Raw genomic sequence first — 19,901 nt, 5'->3', positions numbered from 1 at the left:
CTGTCTAGAAGGGAGATTATAATTAAATTATGATCGTAATTTAAAGAAAACTGCATCAATATTGACAGCATTTTATTCTCATATTGAATTACTAATGTTTCTTCATCATTTAAATTGGCCAACTATATTAATATTGTGCTTTAAATCATCTCATTTTTCACGACACAACCTTGTTCGACCGAATTTTCTCTATTTGTCAAACTTTTAACAAGTTGTAAGAAAATGAAACAGACTTACAGTCTAGGAAAAATTTTATAATCTTCGTAAAAACGTATCATAAATTTATTGACAACTAAAAAATTACATCTCTTGTCCGTACTGTACTGTACCATTCTTGGGTCGAAAAGCTTTATATTTTGATGCTGTTATAAAGTCACATTTTTCTGTCCATCGCGTGTAAATGATACAGCACAGGCTGCATGGTTGTGAAGAAGCTATGACATGAACCACATTCGTATTTTGTAGTCTATTCTCCTATACACTTTCATAGCTCAGGGTACTCAGTTTGAGGGAGAGTGGTAATCCAAGAGATATTTGTTGTCCTCTGATATGGAGGCGGCCATACTTGAATACGAAACTATGGCTCTACAGGTATAATGTAAAAAAAAAATCAAATTCAATAAATGATATAACTTATATTAATTAAAAAAATTAATTTCAGTGAAAAATCATTCAGATAGTGTTTGTTATTTTTTGTTTAACTAAAATCTTGTCAATTCGAAACTATTTCTTAATTAGCTCTGCATGACACTTTTTAAAAGGCGCAATCTTTGAAACGCGCGAGACGTTGGAAAGTGAATCGGTAGAGTGGGAGGATTATTAGCGTAGTCATTCTTTGTCAACCTTTGAAGAAAATAACAGAATACGAAGAAGGAATATCCAGAGGATCAATTTAATTTATTTGTCAAGATGTTACTGGCTATTTGTAAGAGTTCAGTTATGTCCTTTTATAATGAAAATTTTGTCAAACTGTGTTATGAGTAAGGATCCAAGCAAATTACGTTACATATAATAGTTAAAGATTGAAAAATTCATCTTGTTCACCTATAACATCTTGAACATGGCGGGCAAGGGAAACACTAGATAGAATGTTCTATCGTTAAAATGATATTGTCCTACGGACCCGGTTTAACGATAGAATTCGTTCCGTGTATTCGTAATGTAGCAGAAAGAAACACGGGCGATAACTCGCATAGTGCATTTACTAGGAACAATCTAGAGAGTTCCGAATGTAGTAATTTGAATCGAGAGAAAAACGTTGAGAAAATTAATTGGATTTTCGTATTTATATGGATTATTTTATGGGATAAAAGGCATAAGCAATCTCAAAAAGGTTTGTTTTGATTATTTTGGTAGTTATTCCCAGTGCAAATCATTTTATATTCTTCAAAATCGTTTCGGAGCGGATCCGCTCCGATTTGCTACATTGCAAGTATATGGGACGTATTCTAACTGTGGTGAGGGCCTGTACCGAGACACAGTTAGATTATTCTAACTAGGGAAACACAGGCTAAACTCCCGCTCGGAATGCTTTAAAATATGGCAGTGCCTATGATGCAGAATTAAATGAAACAAATATGCAAGTCTTAAGTTTTCACATTTATGAGCATTTTCAGAAAATCTTTGTTCTTGTAGGGAAAAGAGAAGCAGTTCACAGATAATGTTGATGAGTTGAGATCAGAAGATTAAAAAACTCTGGCTGCCAAAAAAAATATATATATATAAAAAATCCAGGCTCTTGAAGAAAAACAAAAGAAAGGAATGAAAATATGAATCGTAATCGATCAAAGGATCCAAGTGATGAAATTCTGAAAATTCCACAGGGAAAGCCAATAAGATTTTTTCATTTGACCACCTCTGCTCAAAATCCTTGAAAGCCCTTTTAGCTGATGCCCTAATTGCTGAACACACTTTTCTGCCAGGCAGTGAGACTTGGATTAAAAATCGTTCCATTTTAGGCATACACTTTGAAATACGCTGAATAAGGAACCCACTCTCCTCTTGACCAAGTAAGGTTAAGGATTCTGCAAAGAGTCGCGTTTGAATTGAAATTTTTCATAATTTATCAGGAATGAACTACATAATTTATTTATTATCGTTATCACTTATCAGAGTTGTTTACTTGAACAAAGATTTTGTTAACATGATTGAAAAAAAAAATTCTGTGAAATCTTTCAAGATGCTATTAAAATATTTTCTTTTACAGTTTTTCAGTATGCATAACTTATTACATTTTTGTTTACTAAAAGCAAGAACATTCAAGAATAGTTCATGAACATTCCTAAATAACTTTTACAAATTATTCATGAATAGTTCATGAAAATACATTGAACCTATTAATATCATTCATGAACTTTTCTTGAAAGTTCATGAATATAATTCATGAACTTTTCTTGAAAGTTCAAGAATTATTCTTGATCATTTTGCAGGCATTTAAAAAATCCAAGTTTGTTCATGAACAACAAATAATTCTTGAATATTCTTGAACTTGGTTTTCATGAATAAAATCCATGAAATCATGAGTGTCCAATTTTAACTTCATGGGATCTTCATGAACAATTCATGAGCTGATTCAAGAATATAATTCATGAACTTTTCTTAAAAGTTCAAGAATTATTCTTGATCATTTCGCAGGGGATGGGCCTTATAGGTCACCTTAGTATCATGCAACAAATTTCCAACAATTGAATTTGATTCACGTTTTAAACCAGAGACCATGAAATTCACAATTTTGAAAGAGGCAGCAATGCTTATCATAACTATACATGAATATCATTTCGCAGGGGTAAGAGCCATTCTCTGTAACCACTTAAACTTTGTTGCCACGCATGGTCAATGATTTTGATGAAACTCACCCATTCTTAGTACTTGACCCCAGAAACATATCAAATAAAGTTTTGTTGCTATGTGTCTCGTTTGCCATGGTACAGCCAGAAAATTTTGAAAAATTGAGATACTTTTAATCTTTACTGAGCCTTAATTACAATACTTGGAAAAGCAAACAAACCAATCTCACAAAAACATGACACCTTGTTGCCACTTAAACTGTAAAGAAACTGTTTAAAATATATCTATGTAAGTGGTAACCAAAGGTACATTTTGAATACATTTAAATGCTGAAATATGCTGAAAAAAGCTCTGAGTTAGTATTCACTAATGATAGGTGTTACATGCTCAAACTCAATTAACAACTGAAGAAAAACAATGTAATTGCTTGACCTGAAGTATAGAAATATAAGCAATATAATTCTATAAATAACTTTTATGGTTGCCAAGGAAACACAGTGTAACCAAGTAAAATCAGTAACTAAGATTGGGTTAATGCTACGGTCTTGAGGAAAAACCTGAAAATTCAAGACTGGCAAATATGGATCCTTAGGACCTTGCAACAACAACACCTTCAGAAAAATTGGGATTAATTGCTACTTTGCAAGGAAACAAGGTATCAAGGTTGTTAAAAGTGAATTTTCTTGGCTGCATTAAGAATTTATTTGCCATTAAATCAAAAAACATATAATATGACTCACCTTGAATAGTACTTATCTGGTAGAACTAAAGTTGAATATCATATATTGATAAAATTTGATGAAGAAAAAACACTGTTGCTATGGTAACCAAGAATGGAAAATGTTTGATTTTGTAAACTTCAAATCAATTTTAAACCCTTTGTGCCAGCTTCTTGTATCCAGGTAGAGATTGGATGATAGTCAAAATTAAAAGTCAGATTAGCTAGTAATAAATATCAATCATAAAATTTATGGGAGTCTATATTTACGGGTAAGTATCCAAGGAAACAAAATATAATTAAGATTTTTAAGCATATACATGTACTTTCTGCTTATTTCCATAACATTATGCTCTATTTAAAGAATCTGATTTAAATTTTTTTAAATGGGAAAATTAAGACCAAACAAACACCTTTAAAAATTGATCATCAGTTATAAGGAAATGTGCTTTTTAAAATGATACGATCAAATTTAAACATACAAAGTGGAAATTTTAAGGGCTTCTATGGTATAAAACCCTAGGTAACCAAAATAAAATATAATTTGTTCTAATATTATGTGTTTCAAGGCTCTTTTTTTGCATTTTGACTATGCAGCCACAGCTCCTATATAAAATTTCAAGTCATTACAAAGAATTGCTCTTAACATGCTTACTTTGGTTACTTAATACCCAGAGGTAGATCTGAGGAACAAAGAAAAAATGCATTTCTACTATATAACCAGAAGTGCCCCACCGCACAGGAACCATAAACCCTGGGGTCACATATTTCACAATTTCTTAAAAGGCACCTTCACTCATCATAAATGATTAATTAAAACCAAAGTGACTCAGGTGACCTAATAAAAACAATATTGTTTAATATTCCTGCAGTCTTCAACATGTCACTATGATCCACATTACAACTGCTAGGTTTTCACTAGAGATTAGTGATGTTAGAAGAACATTAAAAGAGTTATGTAATGCATTTCCTTAATCAGTGAATCAGTAGCACATGTCAGTATTAAAAATGTATCTTTAGTTAAAATTAAGTCGAATTGATACGTCATTTGAATAAGTTATCAAATCAGAGACACAGTGTTTATTATTATAGAGGAAGTAATAGATTTTTCACGTCTTTTAAATAAAGTGACCTAGTGATACACAGTTTAGTCTCCCTGATGTTTAAGTGACCTAGTGATACACTGTTTGACCCCCCCTGATGTTTAACTGACCTAGTGATACACAGTTTGGCCCCACTGACGTTTAAGTGCCCTAGTGATACACAGTTTAGTCTCCCTGATGTTTAAGGTAAGGTTTGCGTTTACAGGGAGATAACTCTTGCGAATCACCAAAGCGTTTGAAACAGGCGAATTTAAACCAGCGATGCTAAGCATCTCGGTAACGAATTTCCTCTGTCATACTTGATGTTTGTTGACGTCTCTGTTGTCACTTATTGTTAGGACTAAAAACAAAGGACGTTTTCAGGAGAACATCTTATAACAAATCAAAGCATAGGGATCTTAGAAGTCTTTGAGATTAGCGTGATGCATGTGGATTAACCAATAAAGGAGGACTTGTTTATTTTCGATACGGAACGAGGCAAGTTGCACGGCCATTTCGATCAGAAGAAAGTCATTGACGCATTGTATTGTGTGTTTCTCGCTTCACCACTACAGTAAAATTTTAAGTGAGAATGGGAAAGAAAAAAGAAAAGACCTGAGAGTATCCTGTAAAGTATTATGTTATATGCAGTCCGAACAGGGAAGAAAGGTCACGGTGCATTTGACCATGTCCAATGATGATGTTGACAGTTTGATCAGTTGATTGTTCATACATAGTATTTTCATAAGGTAATTATTTAACTATTCATTTTACTGAAAGTTATGAATGATCTACTGCCTACAGATTTAAAAACGATGAATAAACGGTACAAGGATGTCAGGATGTGACTAATATCCCAACATTGCCAAAAAAATAAAAAGGCATCCATTCAAGAAATTGTGAAAAATAAAATCCTTGCTTTTTAGGCCTAATATTTGTAACATTATTGGAACAGGTATTCAATTGTTCAAGTTACCTTTTTAAATGAGGTATGATTTTAATTGATATCTCGATCATTTTCTAATGAATAAAAAAGAGATACAGATTGTGCATGACAAGAACATTAATTTTCTTGATCAAGCATTTGCATTTTACTAATTCAATCTGTAAATTTTTCAATAATTTCATATTGATATTGGAAATTTATTCATTTCATTGAGTGAATGAAACTCAGTGTAATTCCTTATGCAATTCCAAAAATGCAATTCATTAAATGTTATTGTGAAAATGAACACATATGATTTCAGATCATGGGTCATTAATTGGAATAGATAAGAACCAAAAAAAACATAGGTAATCAGAGATTACAGAGCTCACCTCAACGAATGTTGTCTTTAAGTAAGGCAAAGTCACACAATTAACCGACAAAAAGTATACATTCCAAAATTGAAAATATTTTTAAAAGCAATTTTGATCCGATACTTTGAAATAGACCTACATAAAAAATTTAAACTACTTCTTCTTCATGAAAATGTAATGAAAATCCAGCATCTGAAGCAAATTTGAGAGTTTTCATCTCTTGATGCAGCATTTGTGCAAGTTTGGTTTATACAATGTTATATAAGCCTTATAGTTTTTGGTAATAGACCTGCAACCATAACTTTTACCTTGTCTATTATCTGAAAAATGTATGTCCAATTCAGCATCCGAAGCAAGTCCATTAGTGTGCATCCTTAGATGTATCATCCATGCAAGTTTGCTCATTATAGGGCTCATAGTTTATTGGAAATGAAACATGCATCAAAACTAACATTTTCACTCATCCTCAAAAAGTAGGTCAGATTCAGCATCCGAAGCAAGCCTGGAAGTATGCATCCTTAGATGTATCATCTATGCAAGATTGGTCATTAAAGAACTCATAGTTCCTTGGAAATGAAACCTGCACCAAAAACCTTTAACTAATCACTCAACCGGAAAATGTAGGTCAGATTCAGCATCCGAAGCAAGCCTGGTAGTGTGCATCCTTAGATGTATCATCCATGCAAGTTTGGTCAACATAGGGCTTAAAGTTACTTGCAAATGAAACCTGCACCAACAACATTAACCTGTTCGCTCAACTGGAAAATGTAGGTCAGATTCAGCATCCAAAGCAAGCCCGGTAGTATGCATCCTTAGATGTATCATCCATGCAAGTTTGGTCAACAAAGGGCTTATAGTTACTTTGAAATGAAACCTGCAACAAAAACTTTAACCTGTTCACTCAACTGGAAAATGTAGGTCAGATTCAGCATCCGAAGCAAGCCCGGTAGTATGCATCCTTAGATGTATCATCCATGCAAGTTTGGTCAACATAGGGCTTATAGTTACTTGGAAATGAAACCTGCACCAAAATTTTAACCTGTTCACTCAACCGAAAAATGTAGGTCAGATTCAGCATCCAAAGCAAGCCCGGTAGTATGCATCCTTAGATGTATCATCCATGCAAGTTTGGTCAACATAGGGCTTATAGTTACTTGGAAATGAAACCCACACCAAAAACTGCACCAAAAATGTTAACCTGCTCCAAAAACATTAACCTGGTCATTCCTTTGCTGAAATTGCAGCATCTGAAACTTTGTCTGGTACAATAAAACACACTAAAACCATATTCCATGCATGTCTAATCAGTATAGGACACAGAAGTAATTAAAAAGAAAACTGCTCCAAAAAACTTAACCTTAACCTGGGACGCCGACGCCGACACCGACGCCGACGCCGAGGGTATCACATAAGCTCCCCCCAACTTCGTTGAGGTGAGCTAAAAAGTACTTCAATGTTTCCTTAAAAGATTTGTGCCGTCAATCAAAGTAGAGGTCATCCCATATCAGCTCAAGAATATTAAGGAAAATGGATGGATCAAGCTAAGATGTTGAACCAGACATGGCAAAATCAATGGAGATTTGGAGAAGAACTTCTGACTTGTTATACCCAATGCATATTTTTAAATGTCCATAGATTATAGAAGAAAATTTAATGTTTAACATCATCATTTCTAGTATATACATGTTGTTTTCCATATATTTAGAAAATATGCATATGTGATGATTGCAGTGCATGCTCTGTTTGTCCATCTTTGAATTTGTTTTTAGTAAAATAAATGTATACATCATAGGTATTAATTGAAGGTTGCTTTTGTCTAAACTTACATGTAACAAGAAAGGGTTTGTAAAATTGCAAGGAAATTAATACACGAACAATTAAAATTAATATTTTATTCATTAAATTTTGTTCTTACCAGAACCTAATATGCTCAAATAAATATTTCTGAAAACTGATGAGTTTTGTACATAAAGCTGCAGTGAACATGTATAATTATATCTAATGTAACAGTTTAAAACATGACACTTGGAAATTGTAAGGTTGTTAATTTAGTAGGAATGATAAGACCAGTTTAGTTATCTACTAAAATTGAAATCTTTCACAAATACATGTAGTTTATTTTAAAATTGTTTACATTTATAATCTTTTAATTTTTTTCTGTATTTTCATTTTAAAAAGGAGAAAATTTTGTTATATTTAAATTATTATTTCATGAATATCAAGGAGATATATCTATCACTGTAGCATTGTTTATTTTTCCCTGTTCTTGACAAATATTTATGACAGTGTTATGTCATTTTGCAGACTTTGCCTTTTCTCTGAAATCAGATGTACTCTGTAAACTCATCAAAGTATGAATTAAAATTCATCTTTATTTTGTTCTGTCTGATAATCAATATTTCAATTTAATAGATTCTCAGATTACCTAATCCAATGATTGAGCTAATGTCCATGAAGTGTAGAAATAGGTCATCTTTAAGAAATATTTGGTTGTCGGCCTCTCTAGACCGACTGACTAAAATGACCAGACTGAAAACTTTTTTTCAATCCAGGGCCGTATTTTTTTTCTTTTTATTCCTCTTATCCCCCTTAAAAAATGTTGTTGAAGATTTTCTCACCTACCGACCCAATAATTTTACATTGAGTCAAGGGAGCCTCAGGGCAAACAAACATTACTTTAAAGATAGCATTTCTACTCTTCGAAGTAAAGAAATCATTTACATGTAATTATAAACACAGCAGCTTCATGGATGCAATGTTTACAACATTTCACTAAAAAAAAAATGACATACGTGTATAATGACAGTCACCAGCCATGACTGAATAAAGATATTTTGCTACAAAGATGTCTAGAAATTACTACATGTTGGAATAACTAAATCAGCATGAGGTCAAATTCATAGGCTTTTAATTGGTTTAGTTGCAACATGTTCTGAAGTATGTTTATATACATATACATGTACTTCTAAAGGTGTTGCAGTTCAATTCATGGACAAATTCATCAGAATATTCAGATGTAAAGATTGCCATAAAAGACTAGAGTTCTTCCGTGGAATAAATTTTTAGACCATCATGTAGCACAGGAGGAGTTTTATTTTGAATATTTTTGGCCAATTTATGCCTAAAAACAATATCAAAAATAACATTTAGTCTTTAACATTCACCATGACAAGGTGATATCAATGTTGTCTTTAAAAGTGTAGGAAAAGCCTGATTTTTATGTTCCGAACCCATAATATAGCCCCTGTTTCCATGGAAATAATATTGGGGACATACATATTTTTTTAGTTCAAATTAATGAAAATGATCAAATTAATAACTTCGTGGATTTTGATGGAATCGGTAGATATGTAAGACGTTGTTTTTTATATTTTTGTTGCCATGGCAACGGTTTCACTTTATCAAGGAAAATTGAAAAATCGTCTTTTTTACACAAATTTTCACATTTTTGATGACGGAAAATTTAAAGTTTAAATAATAGAAGCATGAATTATACTAATTCGGGTCATTTTAATTATAAAAGTTTGATAATTTATAAAATAAATCAATTTTTTCAATGAAAATAATATTCGAGGTGAAATAGGAAACACGTTAAATTTGGCGTCTTTTACTAAAAAAATGGGACGGGCAATATCTCTGAAAATCATATTAAATGATGGAGCTTATCTCCCTGAATAAATTGATATATAGCATGTGTGCATATTAAAAAAAATATGAGTTGGAGGGAGACGCAAACCTTACCTTAAGTGACCTAGTGATATACAGTTTGGCCCTCCTGATGTTAAAGCGACCTAATGATACACAGTTTGGCCCTCCTGATGTTTAAGTTACCTAGTGATACACTGTTTGACCCCCCTGATGTTTAACTGACCTAGTGATACACTGTTTGACCCCCCTGATGTTTAACTGACCTAGTGATACACATTTTGGTCTCCCTGATATTTTAGTGACCTAGTGATACACTGTTTGACCCCCCTGATGTTTAAGTGACCTAGTGATACACTGTTTAGTCACCCTGACGTTTAAGTGACCTAGTGATACACAGTTTGGCCCCCTGTTGTTCAATTGACCTAGTGATACACAGTTTGGCCCTCCTGATGTTTAAGTGACCTAGTGATACACTGTTTAGTCCCCCTGATATTTAAGTGACCAAGTGATACACAGTTTGGCCCCCCCTGATGTTTAAGTGACCTAGTGATACACTGTTTAGTCGCCCTGATGTTTAAGTGACCTAGTGATACACTGTTTGGCCCTCCTGATGTTTAAGTGACCTAGTGATACACAGTTTGACCCTCCTGATGTTTAAGTGACCTAGTGATACACTGTTTGACCCCCCTGATGTTTAAGTGACCTAGTGATACACAGTTTGGCCCCCCTGATGTTTAAGTGACCTAGTGATACACAGTTTGACCCCCCTGATGTTTAAGTGACCTAGTGATATACTGTTTGACCCCCCTGATGTTTAAGTGACCTAGTGATACACAGTTTGACCCCCCTGATGTTTAAGTGACCTAGTGATACACAGTTTGACCCCCCTGATGTTTAAGTGCCCTAGTGATACACAGTTTGACCCCCCTGATGTTTAAGTGACCTAGTGATACACAGTTTGGTCTTCCTGATGTTTAAGTGACCTAGTGATACACTGTTTAGTCGCCCTGATGTTTAAGTGACCTATTGATACACTGTTTAGTCCCCCTGAAATTTAAGGGAGCTAATAATACACAGTTTTGCCCTCCTGATGTTTAAGTGACCTAGTGATACACAGTTTGGCCCCCCTGATTAAGTGACCTAGTGATACACTGTTTAGTCCCCCTGAAGTTTAAGTGACCTAGTGATACACTGTTTAGTCCCCCTGATGTTTAAGTGACCTAGTGATACACAGTTTGGCTCCCCTGAAATTTAGGGGACCTAGTGATACACTGTTTGACCCCCCTGATGTTTAACTGACCTAGTGATACACAGTTTGGCCCTCCTGATGTTTAAGTGACCTAGTGATACACAGTTTGGCCCCCCTGATGTTTAAGTGACCTAGTTATATACAGTTTGGCCCTCCTGATGTTTAAGTGACCTAGTGATACACAGTTTGGCCCTCCTGATGTTTAAGTGACCTAGTGATACACAGTTTGGCCCTCCTGATGTTTAAGTGACCTAGTGATACACAGTTTGGCCCTCCTGATGTTTAAGTGACCTAGTGATACACAGTTTGGCCCTCCTGATGTTTAAGTGACCTAGTGATACACAGTTTGGCCCCCCTGATGTTTAAGTGACCTAGTGATACACAGTTTGACCCCCCTTATGTTTAAGTGACCTAGTGATACACTGTTTAGCCCCCCTGATGTTTAAGTGACCTAGTGATACACAGTTTGGCCCCCCTGATGTTTAAGTGACCTAGTGATACACTGTTTTATTTCCTATGTAGCTTGTAACATGAGCTTTGATTGGTTACAGAGTTGGGTGTAAATTTCCGTGCACCCAACTTGAGCTGGGGGTATATAAATTTGTGATGTCACAATGCATACTCTTTCTATGATAAAAAGCAAATAACATGACGTCATGATGCATTGTAGTACAATTTTCACATCAATTTCATTTTTTATGTAATCACTTTTTGTCTTCATGGTACTAAAGAGATAACAAAAACATTGAAAACAAATAAGTGTGGCTATATTAAAGGTACATGTGTACTACATGCACAACCCTCAGGAGCTCTATGTTCATATAGCGAAAACTACACACAGAAAAATCTAGAATTCTGTTAGTATTATTAATATTTTCACCTTCTCGTCCTTGTTTTCCCAGGCATTGCTCGGACACCAACACAACTGGTAAATAACACCAAAGCTGTGGGATAAACAGAACTCCAGGACAGGAACGTTACTACTCATTGAATTCCTGGAAAAATATCATAATAATATATCAAATTATGTATAGTAATGCATCTTATGATAAGAAAATTTACGCTCAATAATTTAAATCTGGTTGTAAGTCTAACACATAATTTGACTGGATAAAAGATTAGTTAATATTATGTGATGCCTGGATTGTCGGAACATACATACCCGGTATATCTAAAGCAAAAATGTACTTATGAAAGACTAAGTCAGGAATACATAAATAAAAATGGACTTATTTCAGTCTAATTCTGGATTGCATAATCCTAAAATGTACTTATTCAAGTGTAAGTCTGAAATAAACCTAATATGTACTCACTTTGGATACAGAGAATTCAGTTCTCCAATATTCCACAATTGGATTGCACCTTTTCCCGAGTAAAGTGACTTTGTTTCATGGCACTCATCCATTTTTCTGTGACAGCTCACAGCCAAAAACTGGTCACATTGGACATTGTGTGGTACAGGACACCAGGCAAGGCCCCAAACAGGACCACCAGCAAAAAGGTTGTAGGTTCCTTAAAATATTTTTTTGAAAAAAAAAATAACTTAGTATATAAATTAGAAATATATCCAAAGGACATGAATGTCCCAAACAAGGTTTATCAATAATATAACATGATAATTTGTAAGAGTGTACAAGGTCTGTTGAAAGTATTCAAAGAAAAGCAGAGATTTAGGAGAAAATTAAATAGCATACATGTACTTGGGTTAACGCTCAAGACAAGACATCATCCATGCACAATAATTCCTGAATCTTCACTCTTAATTTCAGCATTTTTTGCAATGGATCTAGACTGAGACTGAATTTTTATATATATCAAACATAAGTACAAGTAATCAGAGACTACAGAGCTCACCTCAACTAATGTTGTCTTTATCAGTGAGAAAATGTCCTACATTGAACTATTCACCTAGTAGAGCAACATTTATGCAATTTTTTTAGCTGATAAGGCTTGCAGAAACTTACAATGGTCTTATACAAAACTCAAACTATAAAATGTAATTCAAATACAGCATCTGAGGCAAGTTTGAGAGTGCTCTCAGTTAAGATAGGCCTTATAGTTTTTGGTAGTGGGCATGTGCCAAAACTTTAACCTGGTCACTCATCTGAAAAATATATGTCTTATCCAGCATCTGAAGCAAGTCTGATTAGTATGCGTACTCAGATGTATCTTCCATGAAAATTTAGTCAACATAGAGCTTACAGTTACTTTAGAATAAACCTGCTCCAAAAACATTAACTTGGTCACTCATCTGAGGAATGATGGTCAAAGTCAGCATCTGAAGCATCATTAGATATACCATTCAAGCAAGTTTGGTCAACATAGGGTTGAAAAATACTTGGAAATGAGACCTGCTTCAAAAACATGAACCTTGTCATGTCTTTGCTGATATTGCAGCATCTGAAATTTTGACTGGTACCATTTAACATACTACATAAAGAAGCATCTTCCATGCATTTCTGATTAATGTAGAGCACTGCTCGCCGAGGGCGAGTCTAAATCGAGTACGCATGACTTTGCACAGCTTTTTAATTTTATGCAGTCATAAGAATGACAGTACACCTTTTCCAATTATTGTGATTTTAATATAAAGTTAACATTATTTATAACACCAACTGGGCTGAAAATGTGATTTTACGACAACAATTAGGAAACAAATGCTAAAATGGCTCTAACAAGGTCACTAGCTGTTTGCCGATTTTGTAAGCAATGCATGACAATGAAGAATGACATGTGACTCGCTTTTATGTTTGTAGACGTTCATGGATATTATACTAAAAACTGATGAAGAACATCAAAAGAAACATACTAGCAATCTAAATATTGCTATTTTTTATCAGAACAAATTATCTGCACCGATAATTCATCTGTACTGATATTAATTTATGCCTAAGCATGGCAATTTTAGAGGTATTGGGTATCAAAAAAATTATCTTTGTTATTAAGACCGAGACCAATCTGGATGGTAAACTTTCTTGAAATTTCACAATTTGGTAACTTTTTGCAATAACTCATCTACTTGACTGACGAAGAAATCTCTAGGGCAAAAATACAAAAATGGTAATTGGGCGCTTTTCCAAGAAATTCCCATAGGGTCCAATAGTAAAATTTGACAACTGTTGAGATGGTCCCCAATGAAATTGGGGTGGTAAACATTCAATTTTTTAATCTAAAAACAATAAATATGACGGTAAAAATTAATTAATGAAAAATTATCAAAATCCCTAGGGTAGAAATAATTAGACTCCGCCGCATTAAACTGTTTCAAAATCTTGAACCTGTGATGCCAATGTCTAGAGTATCAAATAAGCTCCTCTAACTTCATTGAGATATGAGATAAAAACTTTAAGTTATTTTTTCCTGCATATACCAGGGCACATCAGATTTTTTGCATGTCTTATTTGAGGGGGATGAAGCTTGATTTCCATGCAACTGCTTGACTCTGCCCATTACAAACTTGCATGCCTCGCTGGATGGCCAGGTGTCATTTTGGCACTTCATAAAATATTTTAATGTATATTAAGTGGAAATTTTAGCAAAACCCAAATTTAGCAGTTTGTCCTTAAAAATTGGTTTTAATTTCTCCTTGAAAGGTAATTTTAGCAATTGTAAAATGCTCACTTAAAAAGCAATTACAAATAATATCATCAACTTCGCTAAAACACGTAATTCCAAAATTAAATCCTCAATAAGCTCTGACAAAGATATCAGACAATAAGCTTTGACAAAGATGTCAGACAATAAGCTCTGACAAAGACATCAGACAATAAGCTCTGACAAAGACTTTATCCCATAGACATCATTATAAGTAGTTTATGTAGTAGTAGGTAATGCATTCAACCTGATGATTTGACAATACCCTGACCTAGTCTACAGAGTAGCTGTGTCTGATCTTAGTATGACATAAGACACTTGACTTAGTCTCTAGCCAGTTTTTAAAATAACACAAAAACCCCTACATATACCATAGGCTTGTTTTCTCTCTCATGTCTGTTGATTTGAATATTAGTCATTTTGTGGTAACTGTCCTGTATATTCTTTTCCAAATGGCATTTCAACAGGAAAAGGTGAGAAAAAATATTATTAAGAAAATAAGTGATGTGATATAAGATAGCAAAAAATAAATATCAAAAATTTTATTAGAGCCAATTTACAAGCCTAAAAGTGTGAGACAAGTTTTGGAAAATTGAACAAAAATGATTTTCCTGTATAAGGGAGGCGGGGCCACACCACTCACCTGACTAACAATGACCCTCTTTGTTCATCCCTAGCAAATTCTTCTACCTATATATTCCTTCAAACTCCTTTCATCTTTGTAGTTCTACTCTACCCCATAGGGCATGATTTGAACAAACTTTAATCTACACCATCTGAGGATGCTTCCATGTAAATACGACTAACATAACTTTGTTGTTTTGGAGAAGATGAGGTGAACTCAGGTAAGCTCAGAGGAGCTAATAATGACATATATCTCTACTCTCTACTCACCAGCTATGAACTCAGCCTTAAATCTTTTGAGTTGTTTTAAGAGAGGTGTTCCCACTTTTTGTTCTGATGAAACAACATGAAATCTAACACTCTCCTTTGTTACTGGCAAGAAGTCTTCCGTCTCCCTGAAAAGATTGGTTAAGTTTGAACAAGAGGTATACACACCAAATCACATCAAAGTCACAGCATACATTATAAAATTAATGAAACTATTTACATTTCAAGGTATAAAGCAATAATAATCATCATGAAAGGTGTTAGAAGAATTAAACTCATCATCATATGTTTTTAGAACTGTTTACAAAATAGCATAAAAGATCCACAACAGATGGTCTCTACACTTTGCTGAGGTGTTAAACCAAAATTCATCCTATTACTAAACATTAATATGGTCATTCCTAAGCTGAAAATGAAGCATTTGAAACCTTACAGATACAGTGAAACACACTAAATTTAACATCCATGTATCTCTGAGCAAAGTAGGGATTAGAAAGAAAATAGCACATCTACATTAATGCTGACTGTACATGTACAGAATAAGCAGCTTCTCCAACTTATAAGGTGTGCTTATAAATACATGTAGTAAGCATAAATTGCCAAGATCTATATCAATCTCCGTACAGGAATAACCGAGTTGACAATTCACATTATTTTTATTTCAAAAGTGTGGGTGAAATTTACTTGGGATTTTGCAGTATCCATTGAGATTTTTCGGGCTGTAACTCGGGGAAGACTTGAGGCATGTTGTCTATAAGCTGGACCCTCTCAAGGTAGTTTTTGCAGCAGTGTTTGTAAACGTCACGAAACATACCAGGACAACTGGCCCGTCCACCTACTAAAATAAAATTAGCATTTGCCAATGGTCTTTCTATATGAATATGGCATAACTTTACAAGAAGGGATGATTTAAAAATATTTAATTAATGTGAGCCAATTTTTGTACGATGCAAACATTTACAGATTCAAAGAAATTAATAGTCTTGATATCTACATGTATATTCAGTCTGGTTGTAAATATCAATGCAGGTAAAACGAACTCCCTTGACATTTAATGATTCTACAGAACTTGGCATGCAAGTAAAAAACAAGACCAATCCTTCATAAGAAGACTGTCATGTCTCAGATTTTCACTTTCTGTGTAGCTAAGTGTAAACTTCAACTTTTTTTGTTTTTTAAAAATTTCACTGGGAAAAATAAAATGAGTAATCAGTGGAGATTAGGAGAGGACTATCTAAGTTACTGAACTTGTGTCCGATCCTTTTGACTTTGTCAATAAAATATGTTCAATTCAATTCAATCAGTGGAATGTATATATATGTGTGTGTGTGTGTGGGGGGGGGGGGGGGGTGTGTGATAAGAACTAGTAAGATATGCATTATTAATGAACCATGCCTATTAAAATTCATAGGTAGGACATTCTCTGTTTTTGTTGTAGACTAGCTGTTTTATATTGTTAATTTCTAATGAAACAATTGTCAACATACTTAATTAAAACATGTAGATGATATTTATTTGAATTCTTATTAATATTTAATGATTTCTAATCAAAATTATATTAACATAATTCCTCTCTATAAGGCAAGCATATATGACGTGTTTATCATCTCAGTCAATTATCACCCTCCTAGGCCCATTATCAGGAGTTTATGATCACATCATATGTCAACAAATCTAGAATATTCCCTATATTACTGAAGAGTACACATACTTTAAAAAACAAGACATGTTTGTAAAACACTTATGCTCCCCGCCCCAAATTATTTGGAATTTTTTCAAAGTCCAACGGGCATATATAACTCAAAAAGGGCTCGATCATACCAAACCAGAACTTGACCTAGATATTCTTAAAATAAAGCTGTATACCAAATTTCATTTTAATATGTGCAACCTCTGTGAAGAAAATGAATGGAAACTCCAAATCTAAGTCCAAGCAGAGCAATATCCCTCCCTTCTTCGAAGGGGGCATAAATATACAGGTTAACTTTTGTATTCAATTATTGGGATATCAAAAAAACCCTGGTAATGCACGCTTATTTTTTGTCTATGAACATTTGATGGCACTTTGATCTTTCATTATACATCTACTGTTATAACTCTGTATAAGGTTAATACCATAAAACTGCCTATTTCCCAGAGAAATGACTATTTCCCTCATCTGAGGACTACTCCCTGAAAAATTGAAGTTATTCCCTGGGACTAATCCCTCATGAATATTTATTAGTAATTTAAACCAATCAAGCTATTCAGTGGGTGGAGCGTTCAAGGAATCTCGATTCTGTGACGAATTGTTACTAGCAATGTAACTATGACGTCAAAACATTTCGACATGCGATGTCAAAATCATACTTAAATTCTAGCAAAATAAAGACAATGTTAATTTTTCGAAATGTTTGTGAGAATACTTTTTAAAAATAATTTTAATGTTCTTGGACACATTGCATTAATTTAGCTATCATACAATCTTTTAACCCTTTCGACGCCAAAGCGACAAAAATGTCGTTTACCGTGTCAACGCCAAACCGACAAAAATGTCGCTTTGTAATACATGTTGAACTTTTTCGTTTATTTATCATTTATCTCAGTTTAAATTAAATACAGTAATATCTAAATTTCGACACAAGTATGGGCCTTTATTTTCAAATTGGTACTGGTCTAATTTATGACGTCATATTTCTTTACATTGACGTTAAATTATGACGTAGGTTTAGGAGTACGCTAGCGTTGTAAAATTTGGCGCGCCATAGCATAAGTTTTTTTAATGATCCATAGTCCTTGGACAGTTTACACTTATTTCCCCTGGCGATACTTACATGCATATAAATATTTTATCGATCGATCGATTGAGAGAGAGAGAGAGAGAGAGAGAGAGAGAGAGAGATCGATCTGTGAATATTCATCGTTTTTATAAAATGTATTTTTAAAAACAGTAGTCACTGATATTAATGTTGAAATCTCGCGATAAAAAGTCACTTTGACATTGTATTGAACTTGCAACAATTTATAGAAATAAAATACAGCTAGATACACGCAGTATTTATTTATTTATTTTTGAGCATTATACCGACAATGATTTTATGCTTAAAATATGTAAAACAAAACAAAAACAAAAACAAAAAAAAAAACAACAAACAATAGACTAGGCTGAAAAGACAATATGATCTTATTGATATTCTGGCGCTTCGATGTTCTTATAGAAGATTAATTAATATTGATATGGCGACATCTTTTGAGAATGTATTAATGATACCTGAAAAAAGCACTATCACCTGTAAGCGTTAACAATGCAATTCAAGAAATCTGAGCCTAAATTACAAAAAAGTGATTTGTTTTAGCTTCCAGCTACCTACCGATCAACTAAAAATGCCCCCCCCCCCCAAAAAAAAATCACTATAAATTATTATTTTCTTTTTTAAGTTTCAAGCTCTTTTTATTAAACAAACATGTCGAGCTATCCACTAAAAAGAGTTCTGGGCGTCTTTAAAAAAAAAAAAATAATAAGCTAGGCCCTATACATTATTGGAAAAATGAAAAATAAAAGCAACTAGAGGCCATCTACAAAAAAAAAGTTGCACTCTCCCGACCGACGAACTAAAAATGTTCCGACTCAAAACTTTTAATATTCCAGGACAAGATTTGTTGGGTCTTTTCCCGATAACACATATGTTAATAGAGTTTTTAAGAAAAAAATCCCAACTACCTTCCGACCAATAAATTTATTTTACCCTGAGTCGGGAAAGGACTATCAAACATTAGTTGAAAGATGGCCTTTCTATTCAATTCATGTTATATCAGCATATAATAATAATAAATTGCCACTTTAACATTGACATCCTGGATGACGAGTTTTAGCTCTGTTCACTCAACACCCCGGCTATGTCTTAAGGTACATCGATACTCTGATAAGAGAGATAACTCTTAATGACATAAATGTCTATTACATACCGTATAAGTGAAAATTTTAGCGAGACGCAAATTTAACGATTTCTACCTAAGAACTGGTATTTTATTTTTAGCGAGAAGTAATTTTAGCGATTTTAAAATGCTGACTAAAGAATCAATAAAAAATAAAAAAAAATAGTTTTTAGGTATATTTGAAAACAAACACACTATGAAAATGTACAAATACAAATGTTTGCCACACAGTTTATTCTTTCAGATCGGCACCCCTTTTTGTGTACCAAAAATTTTAATTTCGCTACACTAGTAATTTATATTTGATACAAAGTATATTCCCCGATGATAAGAAATTCTTCATGTTATGCTTTTTATGGTGGCATATTTCTGCCCCTTTTGAGCAAGTTATTTTTCTATCAACTATGTCGACATGCAAGATAGATATGTTGACATGCAACATAGCTATGTCAACATGCAACATAAATATATTGACATTCAAGAAAATTGCAATAAAATAAAGAATATAAAAATCTCAAATATTGCCCACATGTGACATCCAACATGCTAAATGCTACTTATTTATGTTAACATGCAAGATAAATATGTTGACATGCAACTTAGATATGTTAACATGCAACTTAGTTATGTTGACATGCAACTTATTTATGTCGACATGCAACTTAGATATGTTAACATGCAACTTATGTATGTTGACATGCAACTTATTTATGTCGAC

At 33.6% G+C, this 19,901-nt stretch overlaps 1 protein-coding gene across 1 annotated transcript in view; it reads right to left on the bottom strand.

The window, feature by feature from the left end:
• Positions 1 to 19,901, bottom strand: part of LOC134238165 (general transcription factor 3C polypeptide 2-like) — a gene marked incomplete at its 5' end in the record, with an annotated part of 51,965 nt that overhangs the window by 19,282 nt on the left and 12,782 nt on the right. Inside the window, 4 exons of the mRNA XM_062720279.1 lie at positions 11,664 to 11,778; positions 12,097 to 12,295; positions 15,272 to 15,396; positions 15,953 to 16,106. Of these exons, the coding sequence (XP_062576263.1) occupies positions 11,664 to 11,778; positions 12,097 to 12,295; positions 15,272 to 15,396; positions 15,953 to 16,106 (593 nt within the window). The remainder of the gene's footprint in view (positions 1 to 11,663; positions 11,779 to 12,096; positions 12,296 to 15,271; positions 15,397 to 15,952; positions 16,107 to 19,901) is intronic.

Source organism: Saccostrea cucullata, unplaced genomic scaffold, assembly GCF_032062105.1.
Source record: "Saccostrea cucullata isolate Sc308-1 unplaced genomic scaffold, CSIRO_AGI_Scuc_v1 ctg6947, whole genome shotgun sequence".
In the NCBI taxonomy this organism is placed as follows: Eukaryota; Metazoa; Mollusca; class Bivalvia; order Ostreida; family Ostreidae; genus Saccostrea; species Saccostrea cuccullata.
Note: the sequence above shows the minus strand (reverse complement) of the source record. Positions and strands in the feature narration are given on the sequence as shown.